This window comes from Seriola lalandi, unplaced genomic scaffold, assembly GCF_002814215.2.
Source record: "Seriola lalandi dorsalis isolate HSWRI2012SDOR001 ecotype SW California unplaced genomic scaffold, Sedor1 jcf7180002054188, whole genome shotgun sequence".
NCBI lineage: Eukaryota > Metazoa > Chordata > Actinopteri > Carangiformes > Carangidae > Seriola > Seriola lalandi.
This window is the reverse complement of record NW_019524741.1, coordinates 816,693-842,061: the sequence shown is the minus strand read 5'-3', so window position 1 is coordinate 842,061 and position 25,369 is coordinate 816,693. Positions and strand designations below refer to the sequence as shown.

General features: G+C 42.9%; 1 protein-coding gene across 1 annotated transcript in view; it reads left to right on the top strand.

The window, feature by feature from the left end:
- The window catches only part of grm3 (glutamate receptor, metabotropic 3), a 39,245-nt gene that overhangs the window by 7,792 nt on the left and 6,084 nt on the right, over window positions 1–25,369 (top strand). Inside the window, exons 3-12 of the mRNA XM_023403859.2 lie at window positions 2,886–2,945; window positions 8,664–9,224; window positions 10,442–10,585; window positions 13,595–13,864; window positions 14,322–14,943; window positions 22,239–22,481; window positions 22,602–22,791; window positions 23,854–24,163; window positions 24,275–24,468; window positions 24,728–24,860. Of these exons, the coding sequence (XP_023259627.1) occupies window positions 8,907–9,224; window positions 10,442–10,585; window positions 13,595–13,864; window positions 14,322–14,943; window positions 22,239–22,481; window positions 22,602–22,791; window positions 23,854–24,163; window positions 24,275–24,468; window positions 24,728–24,860 (2,424 nt within the window). The 5' untranslated portion in view covers window positions 2,886–2,945; window positions 8,664–8,906. The remainder of the gene's footprint in view (window positions 1–2,885; window positions 2,946–8,663; window positions 9,225–10,441; window positions 10,586–13,594; window positions 13,865–14,321; window positions 14,944–22,238; window positions 22,482–22,601; window positions 22,792–23,853; window positions 24,164–24,274; window positions 24,469–24,727; window positions 24,861–25,369) is intronic.

Below are 25,369 nucleotides of genomic sequence, written 5' to 3'. Positions count from 1 at the left end.
ACCTGTCCATTGTGACGCTCTGTACAACTCATGTATCGACTGCAGTGAAGACAGACTGGCAGGGTGTGAACATGAATTAAGTAGAATGCAGCAGCGCTCGTGCCATGGCGAGGTTGACTGATGCTCCACGATGACTCCCAGGGTCATTACATGACAGTTAAGTTGATAGATGCCATCCACAGAGGGGTAATTCTCCTTCTGACAGGCCCGCCGCCCTCCACAGTGATGAAATGCGGATCTGATGAATGCTTTCACACATTTTCCCAACCCTTGTCTGCTTTTAGGCTGAACAGTCGTTTTTAATCAGGCCATGTCAGATGAGTTGTGGACCACCAAAACTCAGGAAAAAACACAAAGTAAAGATGAAGACAGAGACACCTGCTTGAAACTCAATGGGAAGACATGGTTGATACATCTACGGCCTCAACTAACAGTTATTTGTATAATGCTGGAGATTAATTAATCAATTATTATTATGTTTTGGTTTGTAAAGTCCCCGAAAAACATTTAAAAAGATATCTATCACAGTTTCTAAGTGCCCAAGCTGAAGCCCTGTTTTGTGGAACCAACAGTCCTAAACCCAAACATATTCAATTTAGAACGATATAAAACAGAGAAAAGCAGAAAATCCACATATTTGAGAGGCTGGAACCAGCAGTTGTTTGGCGTTTTGTCTTGATGAATGACTTAAATGAATGAATGAAAATAACATTTTATCTAAATTTAGGATTCATGGGGGGTCTCGGTGGCTCACCTGGTAGAGCGAGTACTTGGGCTCAGTCCTTTCCACAGTGGCTCAGGTTTGAATCCAGCCCTGGCCCTTTACTGCATGTCATCCCCTCTCTCTCTCCCACCTTTCCTGTCCCTCTCTCACTGTCTCTATCACAATAAAGGCAAAAAACTGCCCCCAAAAAACTTCAACATTATTGATTCATTTCAATTTTAGCAGTTTCAGAGTTAACTGATAGTCCTTGTGTTCCAAACCATTTTTTGTAGGTCTCACTGCTGTAAAATCTACTGTGTAAAATAGTCCACAATGCTGAGCACTTCACTGTAGACTTTGTGTGGTACTCAAAGGTTAAAAGCTCTTTTAGTGGAGAATCCCTTTGGAGTACCCACTGCACATGAGAGCACAGTTTAGACTGTGTGGCCCTGAGGCTCACCACTACTTGTATGGGTTAATCCAATTTTTATTATAAATGTACTTCTTTAACTAATGTACTGTATACTGTACTGGAACTGTAGTTCTGTTTGTTAAGTAAAGATCAATGGTTGTCCAGTTTAATCTTTTCAATGTCAGCTGTCTTTAAGGTCCAGGAAATCCATTTCTATGTTTCTAACATGATGCGGCCTTTAACCTTTGAACTTAACACAGGTCACAGAATGGAGTGATTAATCAATACAGGAACAGGCCGTTTTCTATCTGACTGTGTGAACGCAACATCAATAGTCATCTGAGATCAAAGGAGCCAATTATTGATTATGATTGGTAAAAGGTGATAGACTGGGGTTTAACCCAAGTTTGCCATCGTCACCTGACACAAATACACCATCATCAGAAGTTTTCATTTGATTGGTTGCATGGTTGCTCCGACATTATCTAATCAAATTTAAATCCCAGTAATTTTTTTCTGCTTTCAATGAATGGACAGAATCTACAGTTCTTTTTTTTATTGTTATATGATATGTTTGCTTTAAAAGGACAGAGGGATGTGCATCATGTCTTGCTGGTTGTTTGGCAGTTGTGTTTTTTGATATCTTTCTGTCCTATTTATGGATCATCAGTCTTTCCTGCCTAAAACGCACCTCGTAAATAATTAATGGTCAGAGCCCATTGCATCCGTTAGACTGTCAGAAGTCTGTGACGCTATGTCTAAACACACATACACCCACGTACACATGCACATGCACATAATTGTTATGTGGGGGTCAGAAGAGAAGTACATTTTTCACACATTTTGAATGCCGTCTTTCACAATTCATGTGCCTTCAGTTCACATTCCCAGTTGCACTGTTCTTATTTGGCCTTAATCTGCAGAATAGAGGGGGAAAAGTGAGAGGAACACACAAAGCAATTGGTTGAATTAACTTATAAACCTCTGACAGCGTGCATGTGTAAGGGGTCTGTTATTCTGTAAAAGCAAAGCTTCTGACAGCCCACCTCCCATCTCTCTTTTGCTATATAACAACAACAAAAAATATGAAAGAACACACACACATGCACATACAGTGTCTCCCCATGCTGTGAGAGTCACATCACTGATGCAGCTGTGCTTCTGTGAGGTGCACAATAGACAGATAAACAAGCGCCCACATGAACACACACACAGATGAGAGAAAACACAGAAACACACACACACACACACACACACACAGGGCTGTGTTGTGGGGCTATCTCTCCTCTCAGTGTAGTGCGGTCCATCGACCCTGCATGGCTGCTCTCAGCTGGATACGTGTCATCCACAGCAGCCCTGCCTGTTAGGAGAAGAGCGAGGGTTGTGGAGGGTGTAAGGGAGGTGGAAATAAATGGGGAGAGTGGGGGAGCAGTAAGGAGAGGGTGGGAGAGAGAGAGAGGAGGGGCAAAGGAAAAGGATGCAGGGGTGATGCCATGGAGGAAACAGAGGATGAAACATGAGAAGCAAAAAGAGGAGTGTGGTGGAGCGTGTGCAGCCTACTCACTGACTTCAGAGTTGCGCAGGGTCAGAGGTGAAATGGGGTTGTCTGTCAGATGTTACACTGCATCATAGCTCCCAGGGAGACAGGTCAGTAGTCAGCCTCCTCCTCTATCTGATCCTCTCTCCTCTTCTTCTATTGACAGTCAGGTTGTTTTCTGGCTCTTGTTTACTCACCTCATGTACACTATGTCCCCCATTTCTCTTTAATAGGTGTCTGTAGTGATGTTGCCATGTGCCAGCTGCCATCTGCTCCCATCCTTCTTTATTCAGGTAAGACATTTATTTCATACACGTGTGATAATTAAATATATACTGTATGTAAATGTAATGTTCTTTATTACTGAAATTTCAGGAAGGATAAACAAGGGAATACTTTGACATTTTGATTTCAATGTCAAAAGTTAGAGCAGATTGATACCACTCTCTAGCAGCTGGTTAACTTAGCTTAATATACAATAAAGATTGGTAAACAACAGCTAGCTTGGCTCTGTCCAAAGGTAACCAAAGGAGGGGTTACGTGCTGGAATGTTTCATGGCCTGAAGCAGTGACTTCCTGTGGTCTGGTTTGGACTCAAAGAAGTCACTGAGGTCACTGCACCGGGCCAAGAAAGAGTCTGGCACATACCCCCCACAACCTGTCCTTTTTACATGTTGGTGTTTGTTTGGATTAAACTAACAAGATATAATGCTTCAATTATAGGTTGCTAGTAGCCTAATTTCTATTACTGACAGAGCCAAGCTGCTGTTTCCACCTGTTTCCAGTCTTTGAGATAAGCTAAGCTAACTGGATGCTGGCTTCAGCTTCATATCTAACAGATAGATATGGGAGTGGTATCAATTCTTTCATCTAACTCTCAGCAAAAAAGCAAAGAAACATACTTCCTAAAAATTGAAGTATTTCTTTAAAGGACTAAACTGCATTTGCATGATTTAAAAATGACATACAGCGTTTACTCCCTCAAGTTCATTTCACACTACAGTATGGGTATTTCAGATTTGCCATAGCTGTCAGCAGAGACTTTTTTATCACATATACAGCAGACTATACAGACAATATTTTGGGGTACATGTCACTACACTGAGTGGAAATGTTTTCATTTATAAATGAGATCATTGAAGAACGATGATATCGATGATCAAGCAAATACTGGCCACAGCATGATATTCAGTAAGTAGACCATAGGCACCACGCAGCACAAATAAAAAGCTATTCACCACTGCGGTTGGCAAACTGACACCTTTAAATGCAAAAGGATTTTTGAATTTCACATTATCCTTTTACAGTGTCTATGGTTGTCTGGGTTTGATTTCGTGACTGCAGAGCTCGTGAATGTGATGGTGTTTGTAAGCTTAATCTCAAATCTTGGATGCTAGAGCTTCTCACCTATTTTAATGCTTCAGACTGAAATTCCAGGCGATGATAATGTTACCTTGACGGACAGAAAGTCTCTGCATGCTGATTTCCATATACCATGAACTGACATGATCTGTAGCTGGTGGCTCCCTGAAAGGAGAGAAAAATGCATTCATCAGGCCGATGTAAGCTGTGGCATGCTTTGGAGAATCAACAGTAGTTTACTTGCTTTATAATAATGAGGCCCCAACATGCATAAATACTATGAGCTTTAAAATGTGTGCAGAATGTTCTTAACCCAAGAACAATGTCCTGTCCTTGGCAATATTTTTGGTAATAAAGCAAGAAGGGACAAAAAGTGAAATGTTTTCTGTTTCACAGTGTGTGCTTTGCTTGCACAGTTGCTCTTGAGACAGGAAGCTGGGTTTGGGCACTTTCCAAGAGGTTATAATGAAGCAAACATTCATTTTCAGTGGACACCATGAGAACAGTGTAGAAATGCTGGGAGATATTATTTGGCACATTTCTGGGAAATTGACTTCAAGAGCTGCCAATTGCATTAAAGCATACTGTCAAAGTAAGGCATTCAGCAAAACTGTTGTTAGAGTCTCTGCTCCGTAAATATACAGTTTTATATTCCACACCACACACATCCATGAGTATGTGCTCGTACACAAATGCACACACACACACGCACAGACACATCTCCAACCTTGTTGTAGTGCTGTCCTCAAAAGTGAGCTCATTACAAAGTTCCCCTTTGTGTTATTTTCAAAGTGGCCTCTAATAATGATGTAAGTTTGTTTAAAGAGTTCATTTCCAGGTCCTCCAGCTATTTCAGTGGAAGGAAATCATTTAAAAGGGATCTACTTTTTTTTCTTCTTTCCAAGCATAAACACACATACTAGGGACACACCCATATTGAGCATGTGTGACAGCTTAGGGAATAGATATAAATCTTTCATAGACACCATCAACGTACTTCCCCAAAAACAGACATTAAGTTAAATTATATGTCCATCAAATGAATGTCAGGTAGTCTCCTGTGGGAGTTTTACAGCGAACCACTTCTTGAAGTAAACTGAAGGGGGACAAGAGTGACTTTAAAGGACTATATTAGGGAACGTCGTGCAAATTTTACTTGTGGTTCATAGGGTGTGTTGGTACTCCAGTTCTTCCAATAATAATAATTTATCATGCATTTATCGTATATCCTGATTCTCCTGATTCAGATCTCTTTTGGTTGAGAGAGAGAGGAGCTAAGACATAGAAATAGTCTGCTTTTAGGTCAACCCCTCAGAGAAGCAGAGGTGTACGTTTGTGCATGTGTGTGGAGCTTGATCGTGTATGTCTGTCTGAGTGTGTGTGTGTGCGTGTGGGTGTTTGTCTGGGTGTGCGTGTTTGTCTGGGTGTGCGTGTTTGTCTGTACGTGTGTGTCGTATTACAGAGCAGAGTGGTAAAGGTATGGCAGCCGCCTGCAGAAAAATCTGAGCTGCCTGCATCTAAGAGAAGCTTTCATCCTCCTACCTGCCCACCAAAGATGGGAGGCACGCACGCACACACACACATACACACTCTCTCTCTCTCTCTCTCTTCCACACACACAAGCCAGGGTTTAGGCCGGAGATGCCAGCAATCAACAGAAATTTCACTACAAGCCAGATCCTTGGTCTAGATTGATCTTCATAGTCAAAACGTCAACCTCCAGCTTCTGTCTTATCTCTCCGGAGGACTGAAGAAAGTGCAAGGGAGACATGAGAGAATTTATAAGAAGAAAGCTATTTCCTACTTAGGGCTTTTACAGAGTTTGCATTAGCTAGACAGTTTAAAAGATATAAACACATAAAGAAACGGAAACTAGAGTTGGAATAGGTTATATATTATCTCTTACAGATGATAAAAAAAAAGTTGTGGAAGTTGTGAGAAAAGAAAGGTCAAAACAGCAATGCAGCAAGGGCTGGGATAGACTGACTTTAATATGCCATTCCACCAAACATACATATACATCTGGATATCTCATTTGAATCAGAAATAAGAAAAGAAATGCGCTTTAAAGCATGGTGTATAATGCACCATTATAGACCAAGAGAGACCACTAGAGATCATTGTAATTGGATGTCAGCCAGGTGGAAGTTCAATCTGGACAGTTTGGCCACATTTTGAAGAAGCACAATCAAGATAGTGGCAACGCTTTATTAAAACCAGCTGTAAATGAAAAGGCCCATGATGATAATGTCATTATCCAGATATCCAGATACAGACTGCATGTTAATACAGGGTGGAAATTAGGTATCATTTATTTCTTTATGGTTTGTTTGATATGGACAGATACAATATACATACAATTAAAACTGAACAGCTATCTGATGCAAGTATAATAGTGTTTATGAAGGGTTTTTGTTAATAATAAGAGGTAAAGTGAGTACAGCAGTAAGATTCAATAAAATACAGAATTAGTGTTAACCTAGCTACAGTAAACTATAATAGTGAGGTAAAAATTAGGTAAAGTGAACACACCAAAATAAAATAAAAGAAACATTTAGTAGTAACAAAGGTACAAAAAAAATTAGACATGAGTTCAGGTTTGTTGCTGAATCAACCAGGATTTGGTAGCTCTCTTGAATGTTGTGACGTTTGCAATGAATTTGAAGTGATCAGGAAGCGAATTCCAGGACTTTGCTCCTTTGACAGACAAAGCTGTCTGAGCAAAAGCTGTTTTGCAGAATGAAATTTTACAGTTGCCACTTAAAGCTGTTCTGGTGGATCTGCTGCAGCTCTGGAGTCTCTCGCAAGGCTGAGGAGCCAGTTCATTTAATCATTCAAACACAAGCTTTACATAATGAAAATCAATAAAGTTTGTTAAACTTAAATGTTGTACTTAAAATGTGGCAATGATGATATCGCATTTGCTTTTCTCCAAGATTTTCGATGCCCGATTCTAAAGACACTCATGGATTTGATTACTGACTGTTTGGCCTGGGAACAGGAAGTTAAAGCATATAGGACATGTGTGAAAGTATCATTGAATGAGGAACAACAAGGCACAGTCAAATGTCAAGCAACTTCTTATCACCTTGTCATTTTTGCATCACTCAGACACTCCAATAAAATGACTGACTGTAAATATAGTGCACAAAGGAGTTATTTCACTTGAGTGTTCAAATGATACAAAAATGACGATGAGAAGTAAGTTTCAAAAAACTCAAATTACTGCTCACTACTGAATGTCGATTATTTAGAGAATAGCTAATGAATGAAAAGGGGAGTGATTTGGCTTTGACTGTTTGGACTACAGTCTACAGCCGTAACGCTTGATAATAAGCACTAGTTTTGCAGGTATGTAAATCAAAGTACTGGACAAACAGAAATTTTGACCTGATGGCGCTGCTGGATGAAAAGTCTGAGGATCAATTTATTACTATTCACCTTGAGAGAGACATGGATATCTGTACCAAACTTCATGGCTAACCATCCAATAGCTCTCGAGACATTTCACTCGGAACCATTAATGGCAACCTCATGGGGGTGTTAGAGGAAAAGTCAGGGGACCACCAGAGTCATTATGATTCATCCCCTGGAAACCATGTATATCTGTGCCAGAAGTCATGACAATCCATCCAATGGTTGTGAAGATATTTCAGCCTGGATGAGAGTGGAGGGCTGACCAACCGACAGGCTAACATTGCTATCCTAAAGGACATGCCACTCAAAAGCTCACCCGACAAGTTACCCTGACCCCACCTCTTCCCGCTGTCCCAGCAAGTATCTCAAGCTTAAACAGCAGCATCACCTCCCTTGACCTGGGACACGCCATGTTTGTTTACAAGTTCTCTAGCTGTGTTGTCTACTGAAATATTTTAGACGGTCTCTGACAGTAGCAGAGGTGGAGTGTGTTAGTGAACGAAACTGTAAAAACACAGAGTGATAGCTTTAATTGAGTTGTAAGCTATGATAAGCAACATCAGCTGTTGTTGGCCTCATTGTTGTCAGTTAGCTTCTTTCATGGTAAAATGCATTCAGTCCTCACACTGTAATTATGCAGGCGAGAGGGGGAGCAATAAATCTGATAATACACACACACAGGCGCGCGCGCACACACACACACATACACACATACTTACGGGTATAAACTCATGGACGAGCAGAGAATTGTTGGAACAGAGATCAGATTAGAGAAGCTTTTCTGATCTGTGGCATGAGAAGTCTGGGCTCATGTATCAACCAGCCATCTAAGCTGGCTAATCCTGATACAACCAGGGGCAAACACACACACACATGCACGCACGCACACACACACACACACACACACACACACACACACACACTTTCAAGAAGAAAGTTTACAGGGTGATGTAAGGGAGGGGGATGTTGGAGAAGAGTGGGGTACAATCTCCAAACAGTTCCATATCCCTTTTAGTCATGGCTGGCTTTGGCTGTGAAGTGGAAACGACTTTGAGCCCTTGTTAACAGTGTCCCAAAACTCCAATAAAGGTCTACTTTGCTGTCTTTATACTTTATAGTAACACTTGGAAAAGTATTTCATCGTGCAGCCTCTGACAGCTTTGTCATTTGTTCTGTGACACGTGTGTCTGAGTTATGTCTCCATCCTCTCCTCCTCTCCTCTCTCCAAGCAGGACTGATGTCCAGATGGTGTGCCCCTCCATGTGCGGTCCAGTTCAGCTCTCCCTGACCGTTTCATGGGCCACGAACCCACCCAAGCATCCACGGCCACTTGACTCAACCCCAGCACGCACTGTACGCCTCACCCTTAACCCCTCACCCCTGACCTTCACCCTCAACCCCTCACCTCCCTCTGTTTCACTCTCTGTCAAGCCTCTCCTCACATTTTGACAATCCTAAGCTTCCCTGAGCCCAACATGGTGGCCCGCGTTCCCGCTCTAGTCTTGGTCATGATGTGTCGGGGCGTCTTGCTCTCTGTCGGAGACCCACCTCAGTCCCGCCGAGAGATCCGCATTGAGGGCGACCTGGTGCTCGGCGGCTTGTTCCCTGTGCATGAAAAAGGTGCTGGGATGGAGGAGTGTGGCCGTGTGAACGAGGACAGAGGGATCCAGAGGCTGGAGGCCATGCTGTTCGCTATAGACAGAATCAATAAGGACAGTACTTTGCTGCCCGGGGTCTCCCTTGGTGTCCACATCCTGGACACCTGCTCCAGAGACACCTATGCACTGGAGCAGGTGCGTGAGTATGAACACTGTACACAAACTGTGTTCGTTTCTCAATCAGAGATGATTCTGAGATGATGCTTTTTTCATCTTATGTTTCTGCTGCCTGCCATCCACTTAAATCGCTGTTCACATAATGTGCGTAGAGTGTAATCTTAGATATGTAAATCCACATCATTTTAGCTTTCATTTGCACAAGATGATGTTTACTTTAAAACTCAAATATGGCTTATGCAAACATAAATGCCCAATACTTTACCAAATTGCAACAAACCACTTGGATAGCTAGTTATGTGTATATAATTATAGCTCAGTTAGAGCATTTATTCTCTAAGCGGCTCCCCTATTTTTGTGTTGTAGAGCGCTCAGTTGTATCTGCATTTACCTGTGAATGCTGATACAACCTTTTAGACACAGCACAGCTCAGATACAGTTTGTTTAATTAGCTGTTTGTTCTCTTGTGCTGCCGGGCGACTTGAGCTTTTGCTACATTTTATATTTAAAAAGTTGCTCTGCAGAGTAAGTAACTTGTGGTGTCAGAAGTAAAAAAGTGCAATGTTTCCATTTTAAATCAAGTAAAACTATAAGGTCTCATTAAAGCATAATATTCAAGTAAAGTAAATATACCTTGAAATTCTATTTTATCCACTCCGAGTGAAGGATTTTGCCTCAAATGATGATGGGAAATAGAAATTGAGGCTATTAGGGATGAGAGAAATGAGCCGGATATAAGAAGAAAAAAAAAAAAAAGACGGCACTTTCCCCTCAGGGATTGCTATCTTCAAAAAGATGATTGTATTTTATTGCTGAGATACTTAGAGATGATGCATCTAGTGATCTTATAAAATGAGCTCCTTGACTGAGTGTATAAACCCTGATTCTTGACAGTAGAATTCCAGAAATAGGTTGCAGGTTCATTGGCTGTTTGTCCACAAACCGGAAGTATGTTATAATGTGCCTCATAATTCATTTGCAAGTTGGATCCTGTACTGAAAGCATTTAAGAAACCCTAGTCTAATGCAATACACTTTTATTGTCCCTTCAAGAAGATAGAAACTCTGCATTATAAAAAAAACAAAAAGCTATCAATCAGTCTTTAAGTTGCATATTTCTTACAAAGAACATAATCCAAAGGCTGATTAAGAATACATAGATGATATAGACCATATGCTACACAGTATGGTGCACAGCATTTGATATAAAATATCTATTGGCTTGTGCTTGTCTAGGCTCTGGAGTTTGTAAGAGCCTCACTCACCAAGGTGGACGACACAGAGTTCATCTGTCCAGACGGATCTTACGCTCTGCAGGACGACAGCCCGCTCGCAATCGCTGGAGTCATAGGAGGATCCTTCAGCAGCGTCTCCATACAGGTAACACACACACGCACACACACACAAACACACGCACACACACACACAGGTTGAGGAATATTCACACAAACATATTTCACCTTCTTTGTCTACTTTTCACTTCCTCGGTTGCTTTGCTACTCTTTCCCTGACCAAGAGTGCAAAGGCTGACTTCCAGTGACATGGAAGTGCCAGCGTGTCGAGTATATGTGACTGCATGTGAATGTGTGTTGTGTGTGTGTGTGTGTGTGTGTGTGTGTGTGTGTGTGTGCTTGTTTCTTAGAATCAAGTTCCATTGGTGTGTTCTTGTGTGTGCCACCAGCTCTTGTAGCACTTGTCACAGAGCTGGGTAATTTGCATAGTTTAGCATAAAACCTCCTTCTCCCTTACTCCTCTGTGACTGCACAAAAGCCTCCTCCTATCAGTCCTTAAATCCCTAATCTCTGCAACTGTCTCTCTGTCTTTCTTTCTCACCCTCTCTTCTTCTCTCTCTCCCATTTTATGTTTTTCTCTCTTTTTTTTCAGTCCCTTAAATCGCTGCTCTCTTCCTTCTCATCACTGCCTACTTTCCTTTTTTCTCCTTCTTTATATGCATTCAGAGGCGTCCCTCTCGGCTATTTGGGGAGAGCTCAGTGTATGCTGGCCTCAGCCCCCTTCTTCTTCTCCTCCTCCTTCCTGGGGCAGCCATTGTTAACACATCTGCTCTGTTTCTCGTCTTTCATCAAACATAATTATCCCTTGTTTTCTTGCAGCTCGTTCTTGTTGCTCTTTGTTGCCGTTGCTGTTGTTTTTACCTGCCTTTTTCTGAGGGCAGCGATGTTTGCGAGACCCGAACTGTGCTCTGCTTTCTGATCTATTGCCAGTGAAGCTAATCCAGCTACTCCTTCATGCCTCTCCACTTGGCCAGCCTGTCTGTTGCTTTTAAATGAAGTAATAGGGAATTATTTTATGTTTAACCATGCACAACTAAACTCCAATGCCTTGAAGGCATTTACATAGCAGGCATCATTCCTCCCCTCCGTTCGTACATGTGTGTGTGTGTGTCTCTGTGTGTCTGTGTGCGTGTGTGTGACTTGCATTCCAAGCAGAAAACACACAGCACCCCTCCACTGCACCAATTTTTTCCTCCTTCCCTTTCATTTTTTTTTCTTTACTCGTCTCTCATTTTCAGCCCGTTCCTACAGTACATCTCCCTTCCCGCTCTCATAGGAAAGGAGCAGCTTTCACTAACAGAGTAAACTCCCTGTGTCCCTACAGACAGGCCTCTTAGCTAGCTGTGGCCATTGTTCAGTGGCAGGTAATGGAGCAATGCGGTTACATTCTGCAGCGTGACCTTCCCTGACATTTAAGTCAACTGCCATTTTAAAACCATAAAACCTGCCCAAAATACTATAAGCAGGCCATGTGAGTGTGTGTGTGTGTGTGTGTCAGTACAGGTGTTTGCGTACGTGTTGACCTGTCCTCGTGCACATCAGCATATGTATGTGAGTGTGTTTTCTAATCTTCTACATTATTAGTCTAATGAGATTCTGACATGTTGTCAAAACAGCTCATCAACTGAGCTGTGAATGAAATATAGAAAAGCCCAGAGTGATGCGCTCTAAAAGGATTAAACTGAGGCAAGAACAGAATGGCTGTGTAGTTTGTGTTTATTTGCGTATGTGCGCATGTTTGATTGTGTATGTTTACATGTCTTTGTGCGCATGAGTATGTGTAGCAATTGTATTTCCACTGTTTGTGTTGGCGTCTGTGACTAAAATTCTAATGAAGCGAACGTGACCAAACCCCAATCAACAGTAAAAGGGAATATTATATGGACATCAGTAGACCCCAGATGATGTCCATCACTAATGCATGAGTCAGTGATTTATTGAACTTCTGTGTGTGTGTGTGTGTGTGTGTGTGTGCGCGCGCGTGCGTGTGTGTTATCTTGTATTTCTCCATAGGCGTATATTCCTACACTTGCTGCATTGTCTTTTATCTTTAAATAATCACATTATGCATGAAGCCTTTCCTATCAGCAACAACCTTCTAAATATGATCTAAATTTTTCTTGGATGAAGAAAGAAAATAGATTTATTAAAGGATCATTCCAGCTATTTGTGTGCATCTTATTTCCAAGCTTTTGTCAATGTGCCAATCATTTTTGATCAAACTTACATTACTTACTTGACTGAAGAGCTTGACACACATGGAGATCTGTTCTCCAATACACTAACTGTAACACTAACCCTGCACATCTTTTACACATCATCTTTTACACAGGCACTTTCCAGTGTGTTGTGCTACAAATGAGCAATTTTCAGATTCTGCCTTTACCCCATTGGACCATATTAGAAACAGGATATGCCAACAAACTGTAACACTATTTGTTTTATTTATTTTATTCACCCACGATGTGTTCAGGAGCATGGGAGAGATGTATTCTATCAAAAATATATTTTCATTTACAACTTCATTCTGCTGAATACCCAATATTGATCAAATATTTATCTCATCAATTGAAAAATGTGAATCTCATCAGTGGCATGGAGTAGATCTTCCTAGGTCTTCCTGTGTAGTACATTAAAAAAAAAATTTATTTTTTTTTAAAATGTTTTTGTTTTTGAGTTGATTCATCGCTTGTTCTGAGTATCCTCCAGTTTCCCACACCTTTCCTTTTTTCTTTCAGGTGCTTCATTAAATGCCATAAAGTAAATGGCTATGTTGCTGCCACCTCTCAAACTCAAGCTACATGAAGTCAACAGGACTAATTTCAAATGAAATTATGGGAATTTTATATATATATATATATATATATATATATATATATCTGACTTAAGTGTATGTCTCTTTTATATAATTCTAAGTTGTAGAAAAGCGTTTATTCTGAAACAAAATCATGAGTGAAATATTACCTTATCATTTCATGTCTTTGTGTACTAGACAAACAGAAGCAGAAACATAGTTGTCAGTCAATAAAAGTTTAGTTGCTGTGATTCATCAGAAAGTTGTGATAGTAATATTTTTTTTCTGTATCTCTCCCCTCAGGTTGCAAACCTACTAAGGCTCTTCCAGATCCCTCAGATAAGCTATGCGTCGACGAGTGCGAAGCTCAGCGATAAAACCCGCTATGATTACTTTGCCCGCACGGTGCCCCCTGACTTCTATCAGGCCAAAGCCATGGCCGAGATCCTCCGGTTCTTCAACTGGACATACGTGTCCACCGTGGCATCGGAGGGTGATTATGGTGAAACTGGTATAGAGGCCTTCGAGCAAGAGGCGCGCATGAGGAACATCTGTATCGCCACTTCAGAGAAGGTGGGGCATGCATTACAATTCAATAACATTTGAGTTTATTCCTGTGGCCCAGTCTGCATGAATATAAGCAACCATTGCTCAAAGTCAAATACCAAAAAGACAAAATTTTAATCTGCAGTGTCACACTGATATATGGCCCGAAGCTGCACCAGTAACAATGAACAGGGCGCAAAATTTGTGAGCTTATAAAAGTTTGTCTCCGTGTCTTATCTTGTCTTGCACACAAATGGCGTTTATATTACATTGTTGTTATCAGTTGTGAGCCAGAAAATGAAAGCTTATCTCCAAGAACTCATTCTGGGTACTTTCACAGTCACATTTTTCATCTCATTTGCTATGCATGTTGATGTGAGACTGAATGATACTGATAAATAGTTTCAAATAAGGACCTTAAACTTATTTGGGAGTAGAAGGAGCATTACATCTGTTATTACCTCAATTTCCTCTTTCTGTCCAGGTGGGGCGTTCTAACGCTAAGAAGTCCTATGAAGCTGTGATCCGTCAGCTCCTCCAGAAGCCGAATGCTCGTGTGGCCGTCCTCTTCCTGCGCAGCGACGATGCCAGAGAGCTGCTGGCAGCTGCTGCCAGGCTTAACACCTCCTTCATCTGGGTTGCCAGCGATGGCTGGGGTGCACAGGAAAGCATTGTCAAGGGAAATGAGGTCACCGCTGAAGGAGCCATCACACTTGAGCTGGCAGCCAATCCCGTGCCAGAATTCAACCGCTACTTCCTCAGCTTGAACCCGGTCAAAAACCATCGTAATCCCTGGTACAGGGAATTCTGGGAGCAGCGGTTCCAGTGCTCCTTAGGTGGTGGAGGAACAGGAGGAGCTGGAGCTGTTGGACTGGGAGAGACAGCTCTCCTCCCACCGTGTGACAAGGACTTGTCAATGGACAAGAGTAACTTTGAACCAGAGTCAAAGATCATGTTTGTGGTGAATGCGGTGTACGCCATGGCTCATGCCCTTCATCATATGCAACGGAGTCTGTGCTTCAACACCACCAAGCTGTGCGACAGCATGAAGGCCTTGGACGGGCGCAGACTCTACAGGGATTACATCCTTAATGTCAGCTTCACAGGTAAGACAGCTAGACCGTGGTGAAGAGAGTGAAGAGTGTTAGATAAGGTGTTCAAGGTGGATGAAGAGGGAAATGAAGTGAATGTTGGCGAGGAAGTTGAGGAGGAAGGGGGAAGGATAGACAAGAAATAGACAGGAATGTGAAGAGCGCTGTGCCTAGTTAACAGTCCTCTCATGAACAGCACAGGGATGTTGTCCTTCTTCTCAGCAAAAGCAGCCAAGCCACAGAACATAAAAAGTACTGAGACAAATCCGCTTAATTGCTATGTATTGTCAGAGCCAGCCTGCCATTGACACCTATTACCCATGCGTAATTGATACGATACTACAAAGTTGCTTTGAGGAAAGAGAGCTTCAGTTAATCCGTCAGCCATATTTTTCTCTCTTGCACTAATGAGATTGTGTGTGTTATAATAGCTCCTATAGCAGGCTGCCTGTCTGTCTGTCAGTCTCTGTAGAATTGGGAGAGAAGAGACAGAGGATTGGCTTGACTGACAGATGGCGTACAAAGGAAGCGTTATAAATAAACTGCTGTGTCTCGGGGACTGACACAGGTTTAGAGGTTCTTATTCCTCCACCAACCGTGACCAGGAGCAGACATCAAAACAGCCAGACAAACAGCACTAACACGGCAGCTTTGCCACAGGACGCTGGGGAGAGAGAGCAGCAGGGATGCATGGAGGACGAAAGAATGGCATCACATACGGAGGGAGGGGGAAGGAAGCTAACAGATAAGACTGACAGGCAGACTAAAGTGAGAAAAGAGAGTTTGGGGTAAGGTAAAAGGGAGTAAGACAGAAAAAGAGATAGGGAGGGAAGGAGGGAAGAAACAAGGGAGCACTGAGGCAATGCCGGAGTGGGACCGCGTGCGTCAGCAGAAGAAGAGGATTCTCTTTGAAATTCCCCATCTTCATTTCTGCTACAAATCAAAGGACTCGGAGCATTTCAGTCTGAGAGGAGGCAGACAGAAAGAAGGAAAGAGAGAGGAAGAGTGTGAGTAAGATAGAGAGGGAGAAAGAGAGAGTGAGAGGATGTAGCCAAGGCGATTGCAGTCGCAGCCTCCGGTTGGCAGAGTTGATAACCACTCCCTTATAGGATGCATACAGAGAGGGACAGGATAGATATGCAGATTTACACAAAGTTTAAAAATGCTGTGGAATAAGTTGGACAGGAGAGGAGAGGAGAAGAGAGGAGGTGTAACTTCCCTACATCTCTATATATGATCATCTTCCTCCCTTACATTCCCCTCTCCCACTCTCCCTCCCTTGTTTTCACTACTGATGTATGTCCATGAGGCGCATGTCTTTATTCTGCAGTACTGAAAGGCAACAAGCCAGTACAAGGATCTCGACTTGTATGCGGCTCAGTGTCAGTGATGACAGTGACGGCATGGCAAACAGCTGTATCAGTTAAAGAAAAAAAAAAGACTTGCCTTGATAAAACTATGAGGAAGCTGAAGGTGGCGGTACAGTTAAACTAGGAACTGTGGCAGCGTTTGTTGTGAGTTTTTGGTTAGCCCTGAATGACTCACTCTCACAGCCGTACATATACATCTTTCCATCTACAGTATGGAAGGAAGGAGCCGAGGTGAGTTGAGGTTGAATGTGGGGTATAAATACTGCAGCATCACCATCCGCAGTGCTCTCAGTCTGAACTGTAGCAAACGGAAAACCAACACTGTTCGGCGCTCTCTATCTCACTCCCATCTCCTTCCCTCTCACACACACACACACACACACACAAACACACGCATGTTCATTAGAAGTTTGATCTCGCTCATATCTTCATGCCTCCCAATACACTGACTTACTCTCTCCTCTCCTTCACTTTACATTCACAACACAGCAGGCTGTCTTTAGTTGCGATGGGGCTGTTTTGTTATGTGTTACTGACAGCGTATGTGGTGCACTGAGGCAGTATGTTGTGTGGTTAGGAGAGTGTTTTCAAATGCCGCTCTCTTCATCTAGCCCCATCTTGCTAGTTGCTATGGTAATGAAGCCGACACTATTGTCCATTGTTGAAGTGATCTGGTAGATCGCGGGAACCGCTCTCAACCAACTAGTAACAGACACAGGGGCGCATTTGTGCAATTTTATGAGGCTTTGCTCCATACTTCGAACATTAGACACACAGGTTCGTACGCACAAGAGACATGTACACAAACTCGTGCAAAACAGTCAGTTTTTTTTTTTTTTTTTACAAAGAGCCAGCTTGAAATGCTTGTTTCTTTACCAGCATGAAATTGCAGACACCCCCGACCCACACTCTTCTCAAAGCCATCATTCAACTCCCACCCACCCACCTCCCCGTTCTGCAGCAAACAGATCAGTATATACACACATGCACGCAGTCTTCTGTTCAAATAGTGGTGATAGATGTGATATTCCCCCTTCTCTGTGCTGTGTGTGTGTGTGTGTGCGCGTGCATGCGTGTGTGATATGTCTGTGTTAGCAGAGGCGGTGTGCCTTCAGGGCCATATTGAGCAGAGAGCTTACTGCAACGTTTAGATGCTAGAGAACAACCTTCACTCCTTCTCTCCCTCATTTTCTCTTCACTCTCTTCCTCTGTCTCTCCGTCTCTGTCACTCTCTGTCCTTCTGTCTCTCTTACTCTCAGGCTTCATCACTCTATCTTTCTATATCTCTCCTTTCTCTTTCTCACGCAGAAAGTGTCCTACTCTCTCTACATTCAAAAACAGCACATCCCACTCAGACTTCACAAGGTTGCTCTCCTGCCTCCACCGTCTCTCTCCGTCGGTTTGTTCCTCCACTCCTTCACTTTGCTCATCTGTCCATCCATCCTTCACCTTTTCTCTATTGATTCCGCCACCTAAAGGCTTTCCTCCGTCCACCTATATCTCTGCTGCCGTCACGTCAGTTCCTTGCTTTTCTCTTTTGCTATCTACTCTCTTTTTTTTCTAGTATTCTTCTCTCTCTTCTCCCTTGTCACTTCCCTCCTTTCTTTGCCCTTATCTTGTCTCCTGGCTCATCCTCCCTCCCAGCACCTCTTGCTTTTTTCCTGCCGTTTCATTCTTTGTCTCCTCTATCTCACCACCTTTCTTTCAGTCAAGCCTCAGCCCTCCGCTGCTGCACCTTTTCTCCTACACATTTCCCTCCTTGTTCTAGACTTCCTTCCACCCTATCAGTCCTCTATTCCCCTGTGGCCTGTTGCTCTGTGGCCCAGGCAGCGTCGCGGTCCCCAGGGACCGAATCTGCAGGGAGAACAAATATAGTTAATGTAATATGTCTGTGTGTTATGTTTGTGACATACGAGTGCATCCCTGTGTCCATATCTATACATGCTCAGGTGTGTGTGTGTGTGTGTGTGTGTGTGTGTGTGTGTGTGCATGTTTCCCTTCACTTCCTGTTTTCTCTTTGTAGGGCACAGATGTCTAAGGTCATTTACCCTATGGAAGAAAAGAGGGACAACAAATATTGGTCTCACCATTAACAGCACAGGGCCAATCTATATATTTTACCTGTATTTTGTATATGTTACCTGTATCTTACTGTAACATCAGCTGTTTATGTATCAGCCTAGATGCACTATTTACTTTGTCAAGATTAAATCCTGATTAAGGTGAATTGATGCTTGGAAATATAATTCTCAATTCCCTAGCCAACAACTCAACAGCTTTTGAATTTTCAGTCACACACTCACAGAAAGGAAAGGTTTCCCATCTCCCTATGAGTCTATATGCCTCTCTCTCTCCCCAGTTTTAGATTACTTATTCCTACTTATTCCTCCCAAGCCCCTTTGCCTCCTCTCTCCCTCTCCCCGCCTTTAATACCCACAATCCCCCTTGGGCTTCGCTTTAGCCCGACATGGCCGAGAACATAATTAATTTCTCAGCTTCTGAATGAAAAGCCTGTTTTCACCATGCTTCTAATTAAGCTGGAATAAAAAGGTGTTTCTGAAGTTTGTGGGAATGCTAAAGCGTCTCACAAAAAAGGAGGGATCTGGTTAGGCTCAGCAGTTTGTCTCACCTAACTTTATTTGTTTTTTTGTTGTTGTTTTTCATCTCTTTTGTTGCACTCACAAAGATGATGCAGATACTGGTTTTTCAATGCAACCAAATCTTTCAGTCTGTATAAAGAACACTTGTCTAAACATGTCAATTTATCAATTCAAATGATCCATTGCCTAACATGGATGATTTCGGGCAGAATGTCACTGAGATGGCGTGGTCCACCTTTGAGTGCTGACGACACGTCGCAGGCACATGAAGTCACTCAGACCTGTGGGCAGTGCTGAGAGCTGAGCCCGCTGTGGGTCTCAGTTGGAAATGACTCGGTATGCGTGAAGTGTAGTATGGATGAGATGACACAGAATCATCAATCATCACTGTTTTAGGGCTTACGTTGAGTTACAGTATGTGGTAAAACACTGCAGGAAAGCCTGATCCGCTGTTAGGAAGCAGTCACCGCATTCAATTCTTCAAATGATCAAATTGGTTCAGTAAATGGTTCATCAAAGTTACATCACGCATAAACGTGTTTTAGAAATGTAACTGAGGGACAAACTTCCTTTTAGCCGCTCTACCCCCACTTGTCTATTGTGCATCTGCCAAAATTTAAAGGCTTTTTAGCCACACATGGCTTTTTTAAATGGCAGTGTCTTCCTGTCCGTCTGTCTGTCCACCATTTTGGCTCAAACTGAAAAATATAATCAACTATTGGATGAATAGCCTTGAAATTTGGTAAAGATATTCATGGTTGCCAGAGGATGAATCCTACGGATTTTGGTGATCTTCTTATCTTTTCTGCTCCACCAGCAGGTAATATTTTTCACTTATTCTGTAAATTATCTCAACATCTACCTAAGGGATTATCACCAAATATAGTACAGATGTTTTGGTGGTCTCCTGACCTTTCCTCTAGCGCCAGCTGCAATTGTGTGTCCCTTAACTTTTGACTTCATCTAGCACATTCATCATTTTAAATTTTCAATTTGACCTGTACTTTGGTTTATGACAAAATACCTGCAAAACTATTGAAATTCCCATCAGCCTCAGTTGTACTTTGTGCTTAGTTCTAATTAGTAAATTTTGGCGTGATAAAGAGCTAAACTAAGATGGTAAACATAGCCTACCTGCTGAAATTGCTGCATTGTCACTGTGAGCATGTCAGCGTACTGATGTTAGCATTTAGCACAGGTCACAGTCTTTTTTAGTCAAAACCGAAACCATCTGGCCTCTGGAACTCAGAGCGCACCAGACTTTTAAATGTACCCCAGGACTGTGTCGAGGGGAGAGAGTGGCGTCCGTCAGTCAAGGACCTCGGCTGCCTGTCTCAGCTCTCTGCAGTCACCAGAGGAGTCTTGGTGGCCTTCGCCAGCTCTAACTTGCACCCTCATACACTTTTCTTGATAAGCTGCTCTGTCATGTCAGCAAGGTCGCTGATGTTGGTTGTAGGAGGGAATCACTGAGTCCTCTGAGTCTATCGCTCTCTGAATGTGATCTGTTAGCAGGAAGTCAAGGACAATACAGCGACCTCAAATGGGTCTGTAGGCTAATGCCGTTATCTCTTTAGTCTGTATTACACGTAATTACCACATACAGCTAATTAGGCTTCAGCACACATCTAAGGTCCTAATAAGGTGCAGTTATGATAATTAGCTAGTGGCAAAGTGTTTCTGTGAGTGTGTATGGGTGTCTAAGAGGAGGAGGCCCGGCTTGTCTTATTGCTCTGTGTTATTAGCAGACTTTATTATCTGCCAACTTGCAGTATAATGGATTCATATCTCTTCTTCGCCAAAGATATTATCAGCATCTTCTTATTGAAATCATTTTCATTTAGCTGTCACCTAGACATTTAGCCCCAAATTCCATAGAAGATTTGACACTTAAAATTTCCTGTGACAGAGGGAGAGAGAAGAAAGATAAAGGGTTGTGCTGTCTCTGTGATTTATGGATTTCATAAACCCTAACCCCCTCTGCTGTCATCTGACACACCATTCTTCTCTGAACACACTGAGCTTTCACAACAATAGCACAGCTTTAGCCCTTGTCAGTGTTGCATGGGCGTACACACACATTCATATACACACACCGCTAACAGCAGGGTCAGAGCTTTGGTTCTGTCAGCACAGCCTCCCACAGCGCTCAGAGCAATACCTTAACCATCACACTGTAAAGTAAAACCTAATGGAGCTTCCACACAGACGAGTGTCTGCGCGCACATCCCCACACATACATACACACTATTCAGCCCAACAGCTTATTCGCAATCTGTATTCGGATTCATTCCACTTATCCCAAGCTGTATGTTTGGAGAAAGAATTTGACCCATGATTTCTTCAGTTATCCAATGACACAGAGATATGAAGAAGGCAGCACTGTACCATCAATGCTGCTGTTCACTGAAGACCAAGAGCCTTGTTATACATTGAAGAGTGATGCTTTGTAAACCCAGCGTACACTGCACTATCCCCAGCCACATCATTTGACAGGGGAGGGAGCAGCATATAACACACAGTCCTGTGCAGTGTGTCAGCAGCACAGGGTTGATTGCTCTGCTGTAAGGACAGAAGTGGCACTGTAGGAGTGACATCCACTTTGTCTGAGTCAAAACGACCAAGTGTCAGCACTGTCAGGTCCAACGCTGCATGCAGCGCATCAGAAAGTTACTTTTTTTTCCCACTCCGTATCTGCTTTTCTCCTTGTTTTTAGGTTGTTGCTTTTTTATGGTTTCAGCATCCTGCCAATTTTACAATCTCTTCTGTTCCCACATCCTCAGGGTAGATGGTAATCCTTTCATAACAACTTGTATACAAACCAATTTGGCAGTTTCAGCAGTGTACTTCCCTCACATAAGAGACCCAGAGGCTAATTCTATCAATGTGTGGGTAGCTATAGCACTGCCCAGGGATTCAGTCCTCTGCCTTCATGCCTGTATGACTTTATGGGCAGTTTGTTAATGATGCATTTGGTAATAAACTTTTTCAGATCTGAATTTAGAGCACCATTTGTGTCCCTATGTGACCTTAGGGAAGGATGGGAGGCCATTGATACACACGGACATCACCAAGCATACCAGGCATTTATAGCCTCTTAGCAAATACTTTTGTAACTGACTGATCTTCATGAAAACACTATTGTAATGCCCTTCACTGTCTGTCCTGGACTCCTAAAGCTTGACTGACCATGGCTTATTGTCTCTGTCCTCACCGCTGCTTTTAAGAGGCATCAATGAGACATCAATGGGATGATTGTTTGTGATTGTTTAGCTTTAATCTCCTTTTTCCACTCGTCTTATGTCTTTCTTTTCCATTCTTTGTATCTTCTCACCCCCTCCAGCCCCTTTCTCTCCACCGGGCAGTGAGACAGCAGTGAAGTTTGATTCCCAGGGGGACGGCATGGGCCGATACAACATCTTCAGCTACCAGCGCTCTAGCGATCGTTATGGTTATGTGCCAGTAGGTGAATGGGCAGAGAGTCTGAGTCTGAGCAGTGATCTGATCCACTGGCCCAGAGAAGTGGTGCCCACCTCGCAGTGCAGTGACCCCTGTGAACGTAATGAGATGAAGAAAATGCAGGCAGGTAGGAGACAGAATTTCAACAATGTTCTTTTTTGTTATTGCGACATACCATGCCAAGCAGCAGCGCCTTTTGAAAAATCTCAGACTGTCACACTCTGCTGTTCATATCCCTGTTTCCCAGGTGAATACTGCTGCTGGATCTGTACAGCCTGTGAGCCTCATGAATACCTGGCTGATGAGTTCACCTGCTCGCCCTGTGCTCCCGGCCAGTGGCCCACTGACGACCTGACATCCTGTTATGACCTCCCTGAGGACTATATTATGTGGGAAGATGCCTGGGCCATTGGTCCAATTACTATCGCCTGTGTAGGGTGAGTGATAAGAGCTGTCAACATGATGTCAATTTCCGACTGGTCCTGAGAGGTCTAAGTGTGTTTATGTGTTGCGTGCTGGGATGGCTTAAGGCAGTGGCAGTCAAACTTTTTCAGCCATGCCCCCCCCATCAGAAGCTGATAAAAGTTGAAGAAGAACCACTGAGTCCTCCCCTGAATAGTGATTATCCAATCATAGATTAGCAACCATAATGGCAGGCCTGTCAAGTTTTGGATTTTCCATGTGCTAAAACGGCTCTCATAAGAGCAATATGCATTTAAAGAGCTTGGAGAGAGACATTTTTCTAGTTCTTCAAAAACCAAAAACACAAGAGCAGAACTGTAAAGAATGGATTAAAAAGTGTAATGTATTTGCTCAAACATAAGCTGCAATTGACAGCATGCCCAGCTAACTTGCTGAAGTAATGCTCTGTTATTGTCAGTAGTAAACCTAGCAAAGCATTACTTTCATACATTCAAGGCCAAAAAGTGCATTATTTTATGTTCATTTGCAGCTTTACAGGTTACGTTAAATAAAACCAGCACCTCCTCTGTGCAGTATTTCACTATGTGGAAGCTGATCCTGGATGCTATCAGAGTTTAGGGTGACATTAACAGCTCTGTTCTGTCTCTTATTGGATTTTGGGGGAGTTTACACTCCAGCAACCCCAGCCAATGTCACCCAAAATAACATTATGTTTGTCAAACACATCAGGTAGCTCTCATCCTAAAAGGTTAAACAGGAGTCTCATTTTTCATCATCATACTCACAATAGAAGAGCTATCTAGCTGTACACTGCAATATATGATACAATACTGTTTCTTTATTATCAACTTGTGAAGATAGCTAATAATTAGCAAATAAAGCTAACGTCAGCTTATTGTTGCCAATAATATGCTATGTCAGGAATGAAAGTTTAGCAACAGTAACTAAGGGTAGACGGACTTAGCAAACAGTCAGTGTAGTACACCTTATAGTAACATCTAATAAGCACCTTTCGAAACTGTGACTTCATGAAACTGCTTGTCTAGCTTGCTGCATAACTTCCCTCCTGTCCCCAGGTTCATGTGCACCGGCCTGGTGTTCTGGGTGTTTATCCGACACAACAACACACCGCTGGTGAAAGCTTCAGGCAGGGAGCTATGTTACATTCTCCTCTTGGGAGTCTTCATGTCCTACGCGATGACTTTCCTCTTCTTAGCCAAACCCTCCCCTGCCATCTGTGCCCTGCGGCGCCTCGGCCTAGGTACTTCTTTTGCTGTCTGCTACTCCGCCCTCCTCACCAAAACCAACAGAATCGCCAGGATTTTCAGTGGCGTGAAAGACGGAGCGGGTGCAGCGAGGCCACGCTTCATTAGCCCGTCCTCTCAGGTGAGAGATTGCAGCATAATGTCCATCCATCTGTGTCAGTCAGATGGACGCCTGGACAGACAGACAGTGGATCTTGATGACCTTACCATTCTCTTCTCCTGTCTTTTTCAGGTGTTCATCTGTCTGAGTCTAATCTCCGTCCAGTTAGTGATGGTGTCAGTGTGGCTGCTGCTGGAGGTTCCCGGGACACGGCGCTTCACGTTGCCAGAGCGACGGCAGACTGTCATCCTCAAGTGTAATGTACGGGACTCCAGCATGCTGCTGTCACTGGGATATGACGTGCTCCTGGTCATCCTGTGTACTGTGTAAGTGTTTTACGGCTGGTTCAATTTGCCGTGAACATTAAGCGAAAGGTTTTATCTGAAGTGCTTTGTTTTCTCCAGCATTGACACTTTGTTCATTGCGTTTTGATGCCATGTTAGATTTCTATAAAAATAAAAATTGCAAGTTAGTTTTTCAATTCAAGAAGTTTTGTTTTCGTGGCAACACATCGCACAATGTTAGGTGTCAGTGTTTTTCCAGATGGTATCTGTCTAATCAGAAAACATGATTCTCTCCTTGTAGGTATGCCTTCAAGACCAGGAAGTGCCCAGAGAACTTCAATGAGGCCAAGTTCATTGGATTCACCATGTACACCACCTGTATAATTTGGCTGGCCTTTCTTCCCATCTTTTATGTTACATCAAGTGACTACAGGGTATCTTGAACACACAACACAACACAAAGACTTGTTTCTGTGTTTTAGGAGGTTTTCATACCTGCGCTGTTTAGTCCAGTTAAATCGGACTCCGGTTAGTTCTCCCCTCTTAGTTGATTTGTTTGGGCAGGTATAAACACAGTAATGGCACGCGGATGAAGACCAAGACAACCGCACAGAGATCCGCTCTCAAATGAACTCCCAAGCAGTTTGTTTGTGGAAATTGTGGAAAAGGGGAAACAAACTATTGGTGTGAAAATGCCCTTATATTTCATTGACCCCAACCAGGTAAATGTAACCCTAATCCTAAAGGAAAGGTTTGGCAGCTGTATTTGCTTGTTGACAGTTAAATGAGAAGATATGAAGCTCCTGGCAGCAGCCGGCTAACCTAGTTTGGCATAAAAACTGCTAGCCTGGCTCTGTCCAAAGATGAGAAAATCCCCTTACCAGCACCAGCTCACTAATAAAGAATAATTATCTGTCCATTCTAAATATCTATTATTATAACA